The sequence below is a fragment of the Trichomycterus rosablanca genome, chromosome 17 (assembly GCF_030014385.1).
Source record: "Trichomycterus rosablanca isolate fTriRos1 chromosome 17, fTriRos1.hap1, whole genome shotgun sequence".
Taxonomy (NCBI): Eukaryota; Metazoa; Chordata; class Actinopteri; order Siluriformes; family Trichomycteridae; genus Trichomycterus; species Trichomycterus rosablanca.
In genome coordinates, this window is record NC_086004.1 from 3,062,038 (window position 1) to 3,079,329 (window position 17,292).

Below are 17,292 nucleotides of genomic sequence, written 5' to 3' on the forward strand. Positions count from 1 at the left end.
ATTCACTCAGGAGCTGATGAACGGGGTTAGACTGACACCCTGACACGAGAAGAGCCGTTTCGTCTCGATTCATTCTCTCCCCGCCGAAAATATTACAGCCACACCTCGTCCGAGACAGAAATATGACTGTCAGCCGTACAAGCTCTTAGTCTCCGTCAGTCTTCCGAATCTTGTCACAGTGCAGATGATAAAATGTGTAAAGAATCGTGTCACAATCCTGATAGTCTGTTCTCATGTATCTGTCTGCGCAATAAAGAAGCACCAATGCAGAGAGAAGTCTTTTCTCTTTCTTTCTGTTTTGGGTCCGGTTCCGGCTGGTCTGTGCTATTGATATGCAGGCCACACGTCTGCGCCTCCCGAGCGCCGAAATGAGGAAGAAGCCGCGTCCTAACAGACTGGGATGAGATGTTTTAATGAGATTGTGGTGCGTTTAGCGGCCGTGCAGCTCCCGCTGAATGCGATCTGAGGATGTGCTTATTGGTTTATGCACGCCCGTGCGCTCGCTAATGTGTTCAGCACGCGCGTGTGTGCAGTGCGGCAGAGCTGATTCAAACAAATCCCCCTCCTGATCGAGGGAGACAAAACGCACCCCTGACAACAAAAGAAGACAATGAGGGATAAGAGAGAGGCGAAACAGTTGGAGTATTTTTATGTAATATAGTAACATTCAGGGGGATTTCACTGCAAAGGTCATTGTGTTGCTTCTTAGGAACATGAATTAAAATAAATAGTGGACGTTTTTTTTCGCTCCAATTTCCTCCCCCAATTTCCTCCCTTAATCTAGTCGTATCCGATTACCCTGATTGCGTTACACTTCACCTCTACCGATACAACCCTCCACTGCTGACAGAGGCGCTTCGCAACTGCCACACGCCCCCTCCGACACGTGCGCAGTACCGACTGCATCTTTCCACCTGCACGAGACGAGTTCATATGCGGATCAGCCTTGTGAACGGAGAGCCACACCCTGGTCAGCATTATTCTTCAACCCTGTGCAGGCGCCATCAATCAGCCAGCAGGTCGTAATTGCACCAGTTATGAGGAACCCTGGTCCGGCTTCATGTAGCCGCCCAGTCCACCTTATCTGACATGTGTGCAGTCACTAGTTGCTTCCTTTTACCCAGTCGGTGGTGGATCCTCACAGAATTACGCTATGCACATTGTGAATCTTCCATTACTTCCATTACTCCATGTCAGAGCCTCCGATCAGACAGCATTGGCTGAATTTTTGCAGCAGTAATGAAAAGATACCCTATCCGACCCTTCCTCCCTCAGACATGGCCAACTCAGCCAGTTGATCAGGATATTTACATTTGCTGCATTTAGCAGACGCAACTTACGGTTATGCCTGAATACATTTCAAGCAATTCAGGGTTAAGGGCCTTGCTCAGGGGCACTGTGGCAATGGTGAGACTTGAACTGGAAACCTTCTGATTACTAGTCCAGTATGTTAACCACTAAGCTTCCACATAAAAACAACCCTAAGAGAAGAGATGGAAATGTTACTAATTTGAAATGTACCCGTACAGGCAACATGCTTTTTGCCAGCACCAGAAACATGTAAACATGTACAGATAAATTATAGTTTTATATATTTTCTCCACTCCTGCAGGCGAGCATCTTCGAGTGTGTCCTCAAGGCTACACCTGCTGCACAAGCGCCATGGAGGACACCCTGTCCAACCTGAGCCGCAGAGAGTTCGAGGGACTGGTGAGAGAGGCAGGACGTTCCATCCAGGCTTCACTCAACGCCCAGTACAGGAGTTTTGACAGTGAGTCACACCCTAATCCAGGTTTTATTCCCCACTACGCTCATAATCGCCTACTATCGTTTAAAATCATCTGGTTTCGCTCAGTGTTTTTATGCTCGGTGTTTTAGTGCACCTGGCTAAGTGAGCAGTTAGGCTGAAGCGTGAGCGTTTAAAAGCACACACACACACACACTTCTGCTTTTCATTACTGCACGTTTAGATTAAGGGGGGGGGGGGGGTATCCACGTGCCCACCCTCTCTCTCTCCCACTATTCAGATTTTATGGTTGTTCCCAGTGGTGACCCATTAAAAAGTGATCAGCTATGACAGAGCGTATCCGGATCCAGCAGTAATGATCAGAATCCTAGCAGGAAATTTAAAGCAGGATAGCTTTCATCTTATAAAGACTTTCTTTAAATGATGTATTCGTATAATTATATTACACCGTATGGCCAAAAGTATTGGGACACCATGTTTTTTTATTGAATCCATGTGTTTCAGCAACAACAGTTGCTAACAGGTGTAATAAATAAATTATATAAAGGAAATGATATGCAATCAAATTCAAAGCAATGGTTTAGGGAAGGTCCTTTTCTATTCCAGCATTATTGTGCCCCTGTGCACAAAGCACAATTAAAGTTTGGTTTAAAGAAGTTCCAGTGGCCTGTACAACCCAACTGAACAGCCTTAGAATGAAGTGGAACATCAGTTAAGGTTTTCTCGACCAAGATCAGTGCCCAGCCATACAAATCCTTTTCTGACAGAATGGGCACAGTTTTTACACCAGCTGCCCTTCCTGTTGCAACAATCTTTGTTTTTATCCAGGCTTGGGAGCAGCTCTGACAAGGCTGTTCAGCCACCCCTCCCTCAGACATAGCCAATCATGCCTGTGTAGACACCTAACTGGCCAATAGCCCTGCTAAGATTCATGTTTTGTCAATGTGCCACCCAAGCACCCAAAAAATGCCCAAATCCTTAGCAGTTGTGTGTAAATGAGTGGGTCAAACCCACCAAAACTACCACTACAACCACCACCATTATTTCTCTAATCTATTTTAGCCTAAACGAGCATCAACACTCATGTTTGCTTTGAAACAGCAACATTTTTCTTAAACTTGACAAAGAAAACAAGTTCCACTGTGATCAGTTCAAAGCAAACTGAGCAGCTCAGATCCTCTCGCCGTTCGTCCTGTGGGAGAAGGTTGGAGCTGGAGGACAAAGCATCAATATTTTCCCCACACATTTCATCTGCTTCAGTTCACCTACAGGGTTACCAACCACGCTTCAGAAGGTTCTCATGCAGTGACACATCACACAGAGAGAGAAAAAGAAAAAGCTAAATCCCTGAACGCACATTACGAGACTTTATTGCACGAATAAGCATCAGGAGCTGCTCTTTTTCTAAGCTGAATATTAAATTGCTTAAGACCTCCCAGCAGAAGGCCTGCAGGGCATTGTTAAAGCAATCTGCTATGAGAGCTGCCGCCAAGGGCCCGTGTCTCTCAGGGGACGCAGGCTAGGAACATAACACGAGCCGTAGCAATAGCACTAAAAAGGTGGCAGCGATTGAAGTAAACAGCAAATAATAAAGAATAAAACAGGCTGAATGATCAGCTTGGAGGAAAATGAACTTACCAGCACGTCGTTTCTATCTGGAATCAAACAAACCGTCTTTATGATCACATGCTGAAACAGTCTGTTACAGAGAAGCTGTTTTCTTCTCTGCATAATAATAGATTTGAGGAATAAAAGAACATTAAAAGTTTAAATAACATTTAAAAGAGTAGTTTAGGCAGATCAGCATCTAAAAAATGCATTATTTTTTCCAAACCACTTAAGAGAAAAGCTGAAGGTCACCCAAGGAGGATGGAGGTCCTGGCTGAGTCTGGTTCCTCTCAAGGTTTTACCTTGCCACTGTCGCCCTTGGTTTGCTCAGCAGGGGTTTTTGGGTCTGTCGGTAGTGGATTCTGCACAGGTGCTTTGAGACAACGTCGATTGTAAAGGCACTACACAAATAAACAGACTGGTGACATCACAGTGCCAGTATTAAGCAGATAAATGCATCCTCTTAGTTGATTTCAGTCTTGTTGATTTTTGGGAGGGTGGCAAGGTGGGTAGCACTGTCAGCAACCTTTCAGCAAGAAGGGCCAGGCTTCAAGTCCTTTCTTTGAGGAGTTTGCATGTTTCCTCCGGTTGCTCTGGTTTCCGCCCCAAAGTGGCGGAACTGGAACTGCAAGAAATTGCCCAAAGTGTGTGTGTGTGTGTGTCTGCTCTGTGATGGACTGTTGACCTGTCTGGGATGTTTCTTGCCTTTTGACCAAGGAAAAGGACCCACCGCGACCTTGACCAGGATAAAGCAGAGAATGAATGACTGAGTTCCTATGTAAGATACAGATGCAGTAATGACAGTGATCCAGATGTTCCTCTCACTCTGGAATGAACTGGAACATCAGTTGAGGCTTTCTTGACCAAAATCAGTGCCTAATCATACAAATACTCGTTTGACTGAATGGGCACAAATGCCCACAGACATACTTTAAAGTCTTGTAAGCCTTCTCAGAAAAGTGGCTGTTCTTATAGCTGAAAAGTTCAAATCGGTGTTTAAATACTTTTATTATTTATATACTGTGTCAAGGTAGCCTTAACCGAACACGTAGCAGGATGCTGTTATACAATACTCTTGGGGAAATAACACACACGAGTGCTGATGGATCCTTTTACAAGCCGACAGAACGGAGCCCTGAAATGATCTGAAACCTCCAGAGAGCACATTAGTCACATTTGGAGTCAGCCTGTTCCTGCGGATAACTTCATTCCAATCCAATTTATAAAAAATATCCTCTTAAATGTGAGCAAAGTAAAACGTACGTGCAGAAAATTTGATATATCACAACCGCGGGTCTCGAAATGTGATTGTCTCTGAGCCTGGTGACCTGTACAGCTCGGATGTGTTTCGCTTTACCTCCCATCTTCTCCTCCACAGCGTACTTCCTGGAGCTGCTGGACAAATCTGAGCACTGGCTGGAGGATGAGTTCGTTAAAGCTCTGGGTTCTCTGTACGCTCCCAACGCCGGCGTGTTCCGAGAGCTCTACGTCGATCTGCGCCACTACTACCACGGCACGCCGCTGAACCTGGAGGAGGCGCTGGACGAGTTCTGGATGCGCCTGCTGGAGCGTCTGCTGAAGGCTTCCGACCCGTCGCTCGTCTCCGACGAGTTCCTGGAATGTGCTTCGAAGCAGACGGAGACCCTGCATCCATTCGGCGAGGCGCCGCGGGAGCTCAAGGCCCGGCTGGTGCGCGTGCTGGTCGCTGCTCGAGCCTTTGTGCAGGGCCTCAACATGGCAGGAGAGATCGTGAGGAAGGTTTCTCAGGTAAAGTGGGTGTTTTTATTTACTGTCTGAGGAATGTGAATTAAAGCTCTGTCAAGAAAATGTAATAAAAATCTACAAAGCTATAAAGCGTCAGACTGAAGCTTCTGCCATGCAGATACGTGTGCTGTTGGAGCATTAGGAAATATCTTAGAAAGAACAAGCTCTAAAATTTAGATCGTTTTTATTTTTTATGGTTTTTTTTTTAGGGGAAAAAGCAGACAGAGGCGCTCTGCTGAAACCAGCACTCCTGTGGTACATTACCTCGAAAATAATGTCCCTAGAAATTGATTGGTCAGGGTCACGGCAGGTCTGGTTTCACTAGGAAACAATGGGAGCAAGGCAGTAATACTCTGGACTGGGCGCCAATCCATTGCAGAACATTGGCCGTCCCTCCCTTCAGATTTAGCCAAGTCTGTGTAGAAGCCTGGCTGGCTGATAGCATTGCTGAGATCCATACCCCAGTTTTACCCAAGTGTACATTTATTATATAAATGAATTTAAATCATTCACTACTACTAAACATTCCTACAATAAACTTTTTAGTTTTTCTTTTTTTAGTTTCTGTGTTTAAATACAATTCAAGCAATTAAATTTCCTCGGCTTCTTCCCGTTAGTGGTCGCCGGCAGATCGTGATCCGCATTATTGATTTGGCACAGTTTTTATGACCCTCCCTATTTATCCGGGCTTGGGACCGGCACTACAATGCACTGGTTTGTGCATCTAGCGGCTAGGTACCTATAGGACAATTCAGTGTCTCCAGTTAGCCTGGCTGCATGTTTCTGGACTGTGGGAGGAAACCGGAGCACCCGGAGGAAACCCACGTGGACACGGGGAGAACATGCAAACTCCACACAGAAAGGACCCGGACCATCCCACCTGGAGATCAAACCCAGGACCTTCTTGCTGTGAGGCGACAATGCTACCCACTTAGCCACCGTGCCGCCCTTAAAGTGATTAAAAAGATTCTAACACAAATATGACATTTAATTTGGTAATTACACATCACATTTAAATTGGCTGTTACTGCCGAACTAAAACTATTAGTTTCATAAATTATAATTATGAATTAAGTTAATTGCTACATCATGTACAAAGGTAATTTTGAATAGAGCAGCATGGCAGTCGTGAGGCCTCACACTGGTCTGTTATATCTATAGTGCTAAAGCTGAGAACCCACCATGCATCTGCACCGTAACAACAGAAACACACTTTTCTTCTCCACTCTGAGTTTAGCACGAGCCCAAACATTTCCCAGATCTTTCCTTGACTAAACCTCAGCAGAAAATGTAGTTCTCCAAGTCTGTCTTTGCTTCTCCAAGCCGGTTGGATTCCAACGCTCCCGTGACGAATGAGAGCAGGCCGCAATGCGACAGCTCCGTCTGCTTTAAAAGACTCGCAATAAAGTGGGCCTGCCAGGCTCAGGAGATTCCTGCTGCACCCCCAACCCCCCCAACACCTTCATCCTGATGAGTGGGTGCACCAGTACTCGTACATACTCTCGTAACCTAACTACCATCACAGCAAATGATGTTAATGATGTTTCTAATTAGGTTTTGGCACTTTTTTTTTTTGCTAGCCATATATTAAGATGCTGCTCTCATTAGCATTCGTCATGCAGCACTAAACTCAGACTGGAGGGCTACGACAATCTAAGCACACTGCTGTGTACCACCACAAACAAGAGGAACACACACACACACACACACACACACATAATGGCTGTGATGATGTGCAGACACTTTCAATAATCCAAATAAATTGATTTTATAAAGTGGCTTAGTAAGATGTCATGCCGGCTTCCAGAACAGCTTCAGTCACAGGAGCTGTGTTGGAACTGGAACAGTCCTGAAAAAAAGGAACACCATATTTCCAAAAGATTTTTTAAATTTTATTTTCATCAACCACTTTCGCCTGGGCACAAAGCAAGAATACCCAGGAAAAAGTGCCAATCCATCATAGGGCTTCGGCCACAATCCTCAGACATAGCCAATTATGTGTACAGTATAGATATACTTTATTTGTCATATATACATATACAGATGTACATTACAATGAAATTCTTTCTTCGCATATCCCAGCTTGTTTGGAAGCTGGGGTCAGAGCGCAGGGTCAGCCAACGTACGGCGCCCCTGCAGCAGATAGGGTTAAGGGCCTTTCTCAAGGACCCAACAGTGGCCGCATAGCATGGATTTGAACCGCCAATTTTCCGGTTGACAGCCCAAATCTCTACCCACTAGGCTACCACTGTCCCTGCCAGAAGGTTAGCCCAGCCTAATGATAGGATCTCTGAGATTTAAACACAATCTCAGCGGTGGTGAGCTAGTGTAACAGACATTTACATTACATTTACATTTTTGGCATTTAGCAGATGCTTTTATCCAAAGCGACTTACAGTACACAGTCTAAGCAATTGAGGGTTAAGGGCCCAACTGTGGCAACCTGGCAGTGGTGGGGCTTGAACCAGCAACCTTCTGGTTACTAGTCCAGTACCTTAACCACTAGGCTACAACTGCATCTAGACCTAGACTGCTGTGCCCCCCGAGCGCCTTTCCCCAGAAATATTTACTCTGTTACTGATGTGATGATGGTGGTGAAGTGTGTTGTTGTACATGTCAACCAAAAATCCTTCAAATGTTTTTAAACTGAGCTGAGATTTGATGACTGTGAAGGGACTAACATAATATTGACATTCCTTCCTGTCAGAGCTGTTGGTGATCTGTTATGCTGGCATTCACTTTCTGGGGGGAAAAAAAGAAGAAAAAAACACTTCATTCATTATAGAAATGATTTAGCAAATGAAATAGGTGATAGGTCACTCAAAATTTAGTGACCATTTCCTTCTAGGGGACAAATGGACACAAATATTTTATCTAATGACCCTTTACAGAATAAGATAAACCAGACCATCAAGCATGTAGAACATGCCAAGATTGATCATAAGCATCATGTTAGACATCCAACTATAAATCCAGTTAAACTTATATGAAGTTGCTCCCACTTTGAGTCTATAACAGCCATACGATTTTTAAATCAAACAATATACTATGTATGATGTTGCATATTATCATCCTAATTAGCACATATGCTTTGCATGTCTGTTTTAGGTTCCTCTGAGCTCTGAGTGTAATCGTGCCATCATGAAGCTGGTGTACTGCCCACACTGCCGGGGCCTGGGCTCCAGCAAACCCTGCGCCAATTACTGCAAGAACGTCATGAAGGGTTGCCTGGCCAACCAGGCCGACCTGGACACTGAATGGCAGAATCTCATTGGTCAGTCTCACTCACTCTTAATTATTTAACTGTTTCACCCAACTACAGACAAACTAGAAACCCGGTAATTAAAAAACCACTGGGTTTCAGAGTTCTAACCTTATCTGTGCTATCGGTCAGTCGGGCATCTACACAGATGTGATTGGCTGTTATGGAAGATGCACCTGTCAGTGCTGGTCCCAGGCCCAGAAAAACAAGAAGTTGTGTCAAGAAAGATATCCAGCGTAAAAACTGTGCCAAATCAGGGACCAGAGCTTACCTTTACAGTATGTTAGCCTATTATATTATACATACCAGTGCAGTTAAATATTTCTGCACTCATTTTGTTAACCTGTGATTCCACAGTAATGCAAAGTAGTTTCCCTGTTTATGATTTAAATGATTTAGATAGATAGATGATAAATAGATAGATAAACAGACAGACAGATAGACAGACAGATAGATAAACAGACAGACAGAGAGACAGACAGATAGATAGATAGATAAACAGACAGACAGACAACACAGATAGATATACAGACAGACAGACAGACAGATAGATAGATAGATACTTTTTAATCTTAAAATGTAATCACGTAATAATTTTCAGGTTGGCTGTGTGTGTGAAGTCTGAGATAACACTGACAAAAATTCAACACCCTTAAGGAACACGTCTAACAGAACAACCTTGAGCATGTGTGCAACATCACATGCAATGAAGATACTGAGTTTCTGCTACATTACGGTTATTCTCCAAGTTGCTGGTGTTTGTGTTTCTCAATTAAAATCAACCATCAGCTGTCGGAAACTAGTTGGTTATAAACCAACATTATTTATCGTTAATAATCATGAATGACCCTACATCGTACATCCACATTAACCTCTGGTTTCCTCTCTTGCTCAGACTCCATGCTGCAGGTGGCCTCGAGTTTTGGCTCGGAACCGAGCATGGACGTGGTTCTGCACTCCATCCCTGTGAAAATCTCAGAAGCTGTGCTGCACATGCAGGAGAACATGGAGCTCTACACCAGCAAGGTCAGACATCAGCTGAAGACAGTATAAAGTTTGGATATTGATAAGATTGCTGATGCTAAACAGAGACACTGTTTGGAATATGCATGGCCGTGTGTGTCCAGACATGATTGGCTGTGTGTGTGTGTTGGGTCCATGGCCCTGTGATGCAGAGTTTCCTGGTGCAACCAAAATGACCAAGTTAAAGTGAATACTGAAAATGACTGTGTGTGTGTGTGTGTGTGTGTATCAGGTTTTCCAGGCATGTGGTGAGCGTGGAGAGGAGGGAACACAAAGCATGATGTCTGATGAACCCAAGAAGGACAACAGTGTGACGGTACTGGAGTACAAACCCAGCTCCTCAACAGCAGTCCGTCTGGAGGTGCAGGTGTGTGCGTGTGTGTGTGTCTTTTACAACATTTTTACTTTGACCATTGCTAGTTTATTGACATCTGGATGTGTACACGTGTGTGTTTGATGATATTCAGGTCTCAGACGTGTCCAGTAAACTGAAGGAGATGCAGCTGTACTGGATCCAGCTTCCCTCGGCTCTGTGTGATAGTAAAGCAGCATCAGGCTCGTCCAATGATGAGGACTGCTGGAACGGCGTGGCTAAAGCTCGGTAACATGCTGCTTTATTTTATTCACTGTCTCTATAAATCTGTAATATAGCATTTTAACTTTGGTTGTTTTTATGTTTGGCTTCCTAACAGCTTCGATAACACACTTCAGCTTCATCTTATTATTTTAGTGGTACTTAATCAACTCCAACATGCACATACAGTTTTGAACAGTAGAATTTTGTTAGCCAGCTACCTTGCAAGCGAATCTGCCTTTTGAGTTGATTGCAAGCATCCTGGTAATTTTTTTTATTTCTCAATCTAGTCATACCCAATTCCTTACTGTAAATATACTGCCACTTGCGAAACCCCCCAGTCTGATCAGGGAGAGTTGGATCACCACACCCAACACATGTCCAATCCTTTTTATCACCTACCAGTGTTGGGCTCTCACACAGATCCATATAATCTACAGAAAGTCACACTTAGCTCCTGAGGGGGGGGTGGCCGAAGCCCTGAGATGGACTGTCGCCCTGTACAGGGTGTTCCTGCCTTGTGCTCAGTGTTTCTCTGAGCAGGATAAAGCAGTTGATAAAAATGAAATGAAGATAATAGAAATTAGCCTATTAAAAACTCTTGCTGTGAAACCTGCTGGTGCTTTTCTGAACCACAAAATGTATTTATAAGCCAGTGCATCATCTCTGTTCAAAAAATGATAAGCTTTTTGTGAGTTGTACAACTGATGATTGTAACTTGCAAAAACCAAATTAATAAATGCATTAATAACAAAATTCTAACTTTCAGACAACACACAGACAAAAAAATATCTGGGAACATCCATGACTGAGACAACTTAGAGTAAAAAACGTAGTCCAAACTAGCAGAAAAAGAAGTTACACCCAAGTCTAAACGAAATGATTATTATCTGTTTTTCACTTTTAAAAAGTGTTCCACTTTTGGGCGCCCAGGTGGCGCAGCGGGATATTCCGCTAGCACACCAGCACCAAGATTCTGAACTCCTCAGTTTGAAACTCAGCGTTGCCACTGGCGGGCATAATCGGCAGTGCCTGCGGCAGATACTAATTGGCCACCGTATCTGCAGGGTGGGGGCCGGACTATGTGTGGGTGGGTCTTCATACGCTGTGTAAGGACCCTGATTGGCGGAAGAGGCGCCTATGCAGAATGCAGGCGTGAGAAGAGGAGGGCTGTGCACATGTCGGAAGAGGCGTGTACAGCGACGTGCTCTCCTCGGATGCAATCGGATATCCCTCAACAGGGGAAGACAAATTGAGTCGCTAAATCGGGAGGAAAATGAGAGAAAATGCATAAAAAAAAGTGTTTTACTTTTAAAAGCACTGGTCCTTTCGTCATAAGCATTCTATTCAAAATATCTTTTAAATAGCTATTAAAACCAGTGAGACATAAAACCTACTGATCTTGAGAGTGTGGTTCACCTTCAGGGCACGTCTCCTCTGAATCTCAGCTAGATCTTATTTTTTCTGCTTTCAGAGCTTCCAGGATTTTTGCACGTCGAATATCATTATCAGCTAAAGCCTGAAACCACAAAAACAAGCAGAAAAAATGTGATTTTAATTACAGCATCCAAACTGACAGTTTGGTGGACTTATTCTGTTGGGTTACTCGTAAATATGCGCTAGTGGTTAAGCTGACAATGATAATGAACAGCAAATGAGGAGAAAAATATTTTGGTGGCGTGAAGTAAAAACTGATCCACATCCCACAAAATGAGCTTGTTCAGCAGTAAAAACATATTGGTCTGGAAGTGAAGAACGCTGCTACGTATAAAGCTGGGGTGCAGAATAAATTAAAATTCAGACCACAGTTCACGATCAATGCCTAAAGTCCAGCAGCGCTTGCCTCTTTCTTTACTTCATTCAATTTATCGATTAATTTGCAGGATTCTTCCACTGCCACACCGCCACTGACTCCTCTTTATCGAATACACATCAGACATGATTAATCGCATCTGATGAGTGTGTTTGTGTACAAGTCCAAATGCCATCATCACTGATGCAATGAATGTGCAAACAGAGACCTTTGGGACTGTGCTGTGCTTTGGGACTGGAACACAGACTTTGACAAATGCACAAAAAATAAATGTGCCAATATTAGGGTGTGTCCACCGAGCCAAAAGTTAAACTGTTTAGAATAATGATTTTAAACTGATCTAATAACGTCCTATATATAATGTCATCAATTCTAAGCAGATGCTTTCTCAGCTGGCTTTTTTATTACTGGTTCTTGTAAATAATACGATGTTTATAAGACAGCTAGCGTATGACTCGTTACACTGCGGTCGTCGTTTGCGGTGAGCTAATGAGATGCGTGATGGATTTTGGTTCCACAGGTACCTCCCCGAGCTCATGGGAGATGGTCTGGCCAGTCAGATCAATAATCCTGAGGTGAACATCGACATCACTAAACCAGACATGACTATACGACAGCAGATCATGCAGCTGAAGATCATGTCTAATAAACTGAAAAATGCCCTGGATGGCAGCGATGTGGATTTCCAGGACACAAGTAAGTGTCTGAATCATTGGTAGAAAAAAGTTGTACAGTACTGGATGGTATTATACTGTTAAGAACAGTAGAAGGAGGTTTAATGTAAAGTGAATATAGCAAAAATAATATAATAACTAACGTGCGAGTAGGAAAAGGTCAGATAGGGTTTCTCCTCATTGCTGTTGCAAAAGGCAGAACCTGCTGCTGAGTGGTGGAAAAAGAAGTGTTTTACCGCATGCATGCATATATATATATAGCTCTTTCTCACCAACATGGGGGTTGTGCAAGCATCAGAGGAATTACAATAGATAATTGGGAGAGGAGTAGGCAAAAATGCTAAATCTCAGTGGTGCTGTCGGGCAGCCAGGCATCTACTCAGACATGATTGGCCATGTCATTGAGCAGGGGATGGCCGAAACCCTGCAATGGATTGAGGCCCTGTCCATTCTTACCTCACCCAAGTGTTTCCAGGAAGAAATCTCAACCTATCACTTCATGTTGAAACCAAATTTTTAAGAATGTAAGCCGATCATACAGTGTATCACAAAAGTGAGTACACCTCTCACATTTCTGCAGATATTTAAGTATATCTTTTCATGGGACAACACTGACAAAATGACACTTTGACACAATGAAAAGTAGTCTGTGTGCAGCTTATATAACAGTGTAAATTTATTCTTCCCTCAAAATAACTTAATATACAGCCATTAATGTCTAAACCACCAGCAACAAAAGTGAGTACACCCCTTAGTGAAAGTTCCTGAAGTGTCAATATTTTGTGTGGCCACCATTATTTCCCAGAACTGCCTTAACTCTCCTGGGCATGGAGTTTACCAGAGCTTCACAGGTTGCCACTGGAATGCTTTTCCACTCCTCCATGACGTCATCACGGAGCTGGCGGATATTCGAGACTTTGCGCTCCTCCACCTTCCGCTTGAGGATGCCCCAAAGATGTTCTATTGGGTTTAGGTCTGGAGACATGCTTGGCCAGTCCATCACCTTTACCCTCAGCCTCTTCAATAAAGCAGTGGTCGTCTTAGAGGTGTGTTTGGGGTCATTATCATGCTGGAACACTGCCCTGCGACCCAGTTTCCGGAGGGAGGGGATCATGCTCTGCTTCAGTATTTCACAGTACATATTGGAGTTCATGTGTCCCTCAATGAAATGTAACTCCCCAACACCTGCTGCACTCATGCAGCCCCAGACCATGGCATTCCCACCACCATGCTTGACTGTAGGCATGACACACTTATCTTTGTACTCCTCACCTGATTGCCGCCACACATGCTTGAGACCATCTGAACCAAACAAATTAATCTTGGTCTCATCAGACCATAGGACATGGTTCCAGTAATCCATGTCCTTTGTTGACATGTCTTCAGCAAACTGTTTGCGGGCTTTCTTGTGTAGAGACTTCAGAAGAGGCTTCCTTCTGGGGTGACGGCCATGCAGACCAATTTGATGTAGTGTGCGGCGTATGGTCTGAGCACTGACAGGCTGACCCCCCACCTTTTCAATCTCTGCAGCAATGCTGACAGCACTCCTGCGCCTATCTTTCAAAGACAGCAGTTGGATGTGACGCTGAGCACGTGCACTCAGCTTCTTTGGACGACCAACGCGAGGTCTGTTCTGAGTGGACCCTGCTCTTTTAAAACGCTGGATGATCTTGGCCACTGTGCTGCAGCTCAGTTTCAGGGTGTTGGCAATCTTCTTGTAGCCTTGGCCATCTTCATGTAGCGCAACAATTTGTCTTTTAAGATCCTCAGAGAGTTCTTTGCCATGAGGTGCCATGTTGGAACTTTCAGTGACCAGTATGAGAGAGTGTGAGAGCTGTACTACTAAATTGAACACACCTGCTCCCTATGCACACCTGAGACCTAGTAACACTAACGAGTCACATGACATTTTGGAGGGAAAATGACAAGCCGTGCTCAATTTGGACATTTAGGGGTGTAGTCTCTTAGGGGTGTACTCACTTTTGTTGCCAGTGGTTTAGACATTAATGGCTGTATTTTGAGTTATTTTGAGGGAAGAATAAATTTACACTGTTATATAAGCTGCACACAGACTACTTTTCATTGTGTCAAAGTGTCATTTTGTCAGTGTTGTCCCATGAAAAGATATACTTAAATATCTGCAGAAATGTGAGGGGTGTACTCACTTTTGTGATACACTGTATGTAAACCGCTCAGGTGGCGCAGCGGTAAAATACGCTAGCACACCAGAGCTGGGTTTTTGTATACATAGTATCGAATCTCAGCTTTGCCATCCGGCTGTTGTTCATGGGGTTAGGGGCAAGTCGGAGCATGGGTCCTCATAACTGGTGCAATTACAACCGCTGCTGGCTGTTTGATGGCGCCTGTGCAAGGTTGAGGAATAATGCTGATCAGTATATATGAACTCGACTCGTGCAGGTGAAAAATGCAATCTGTATCTTGAGCACGTGTCGGAGGGGGCGTGTGTCAGTTGAGAAGCGTCCTCAGTCAGCGGTTGAGGGTTGAATCAGTGAAGGATGCAATCAGGGTAATTGGACACGACTAGATTAGGGGAGAAAATTGGGGGGGGGGGGGGAGGTTGTAAAAAAAAAAAAGGCAAAAAAAGAATGATCATATGTAATCCATAAGCATAAAAGCCATGAATGAGAAGCTGCTGTCACTGTTAACAGTCAAGCTAGCTTTGCAATGCCATGGGCTTTGATGATGCTGTATAAGAATATGGTTGCTGTTAGCAAGCGTATATTGTGCTCAAAAATTGTCCAATTTCAAACTATAGTGGATCCAATTCATACATCGTAACAGATAATCAGTGTAGTGACCAGGGGTAGTATATAAAACAGTAAGTAAATAATGATTTTGTTGTAGGGCTAGACTGTAGCAAAATGCTGTAAAAGCACTCACTAGTGTAAAACTACTAAAACTAATCAGACAAGCAACATTTGCCAATACTGTTCATGGCATAAAAATGGTACATAGTACATATTCAGAATGATTTGTTGTCTTGATTGATTGACCAATAAAAACAATCACTGTTTAGGTCTGTAAAACCTTTCACCACCACAATACACATCCTGGCTAAATTGACAAGGCCACATACTACAAAAAGTTTATTTTTATTACTGTGAATGTTACTGGCAGCTATAATAAAGATAAAACTGTAAAAATGTAACCTAAACAGCAAGTCGTCCTGTTTATAGTTCTCTTCTCTTCTAATAACCCCTCTAGGCGACGACTTCAGCAGTTCGGGCAGCGGCATGTGCAGCGATCATCTCTGTGTCCGAGGCAGGCCGCCTGTCTTTGGTCCAAAGCACGTCCAGCCTGATGTGGATTCCTACGGGACAAAGAACAAACAAGCGAAAGGCGCCGGCTGTGTAGCACTACCGTCTGTCTCTTTCATTCTAATTCTGATGACAAGTCTCTTGCTCAGACGGTAATGGAAACACAGTCCTGCTGAACTGGACCTGATGCTTGGGCCTAATTGGATCAATGTGAGGTGAGGAAAACCTTCGTGAGGTTACAAGATTGCCAAAAGTAGGTGGGGGACTGGACCTTTACCCTTCTGAAAGACTGTGGGAACTCTGAACACATTTTTTGTAATGTATGTAAGTTTTACAGCTGATTTTTGTCCTTCTCTGTACCTCTGAATGTCAAAAAAGTAAAACTTGGAAAAAATTGGGGGTTTTTTTGTAATGGTGCAAATGACTCAAACCTCTTTAACATCCTGTCGAGACTGTCACAGGCGACCCTGTGCTTCACTTCATTTCTTACATTTTTATTTATATTTCCACGTTTCATCTTTTTCAGCACTTCACAAAATAAAATCATGAACTACTTTTCTGAATGCATGGACGTACATTTAAAAAAACGATTACACACCTGTCTTAGATGAATAAAAAAACTCCTGGTGATACGATAAGGTAACGTACTGTCAGTTACTGGGTTAATCCACTTAAGCCGTCATGGGCTTTTTAATCCTGTGTCCACTTTGACCTTCTGTTACTGGTTGACAAAAAAATAATAAATCTGTTGATGTGGATGTGTAATAAAAGCTGTTTGCCTAATTTCAGTAGCATAGTAGCGACTGATGTTTGCAACACTGCAAGTTTATGTCAGTCTTGAGAATTACACAGCTGGTGATTTTTAAAATATGACCATAAATGATGGTTATAATTTTGGGCTTTATTTTAAACAATTTGAAGAGATCAATGCTCCTGAGATTCTCAACACTGTCTGGTGTGGTGTCGATTGAACTTGACATGATTTATTTATTCATTAGGATGTTAAGGTAATGCTTTACACTTCATGTACCATTCATGACAGTGTCAATTTCAAACTCTGCCATGGGGTATTTCCAATTCACCCAACTTACAGGCCTTGTACTGAGGAGGAAACTGGGAGGAAACCGGAGCACCCAGAGGAAATCCTCACAGACACAGTAAGAACATGCAAACTCCACACAGAAAGGATGCTCCACCTGGGAATTGAACCCAGGACCTGCTTGCTGTGAGGCAACAGTGCTACCCACTTGACATGGTTTAAACCTTCTTTTAGTCAGATGTTGTATTATACCGTAAGAGTCTGTAATCAACTAAAAACATGTTTAGGTTTCATCTAAATCATGTATGTTGCTGGGCTCAAAAGTGACTGAAAAAGGAGCACCAACCTTAAACAAAAGCCTCAATAAGTAGATTTGATGCAGTGTTATGCCTAGTTCACACTACACGATTTTTGCCCTGATTTTCGCTCTGCGACTGGTCGGCGCTAGATTTGCCGGCTCGGAAGCAACTCGGCGTTCGCTCAGCGATCGAAACTCGGCTCTCAATCACT

At 43.5% G+C, this 17,292-nt stretch overlaps 1 protein-coding gene and 1 long non-coding RNA gene across 3 annotated transcripts in view; one reads left to right on the forward strand and one right to left on the reverse strand.

The window, feature by feature from the left end:
• gpc1a (glypican 1a) overlaps positions 1 to 15,900 on the forward strand; it is a 40,835-nt gene extending 24,935 nt beyond the window's left edge. The window contains exons 2-9 of the mRNA XM_063013334.1: positions 1,613 to 1,771; positions 4,734 to 5,122; positions 8,228 to 8,393; positions 9,277 to 9,407; positions 9,637 to 9,771; positions 9,872 to 10,005; positions 12,312 to 12,487; positions 15,691 to 15,900. Of these exons, the coding sequence (XP_062869404.1) occupies positions 1,613 to 1,771; positions 4,734 to 5,122; positions 8,228 to 8,393; positions 9,277 to 9,407; positions 9,637 to 9,771; positions 9,872 to 10,005; positions 12,312 to 12,487; positions 15,691 to 15,899 (1,499 nt within the window). The 3' untranslated portion in view covers position 15,900. The remainder of the gene's footprint in view (positions 1 to 1,612; positions 1,772 to 4,733; positions 5,123 to 8,227; positions 8,394 to 9,276; positions 9,408 to 9,636; positions 9,772 to 9,871; positions 10,006 to 12,311; positions 12,488 to 15,690) is intronic.
• Positions 6,896 to 15,710, reverse strand: LOC134331802 (uncharacterized). Of its 2 annotated transcripts, none has more exons than XR_010015173.1 (3): positions 11,376 to 11,399; positions 7,801 to 7,861; positions 6,896 to 6,968 (listed from the first exon to the last, which is right to left on the reverse strand). It is a non-coding gene; the product is annotated as an uncharacterized LOC134331802 (long non-coding RNA). The 2 variants fall into 2 exon arrangements; XR_010015174.1 differs by lacking the exons at positions 6,896 to 6,968; positions 7,801 to 7,861 and adding exons at positions 10,804 to 11,238; positions 15,636 to 15,710 and having other exon boundaries at positions 11,376 to 11,497.
• Positions 15,901 to 17,292: the final 1,392 nt, after the last annotated feature.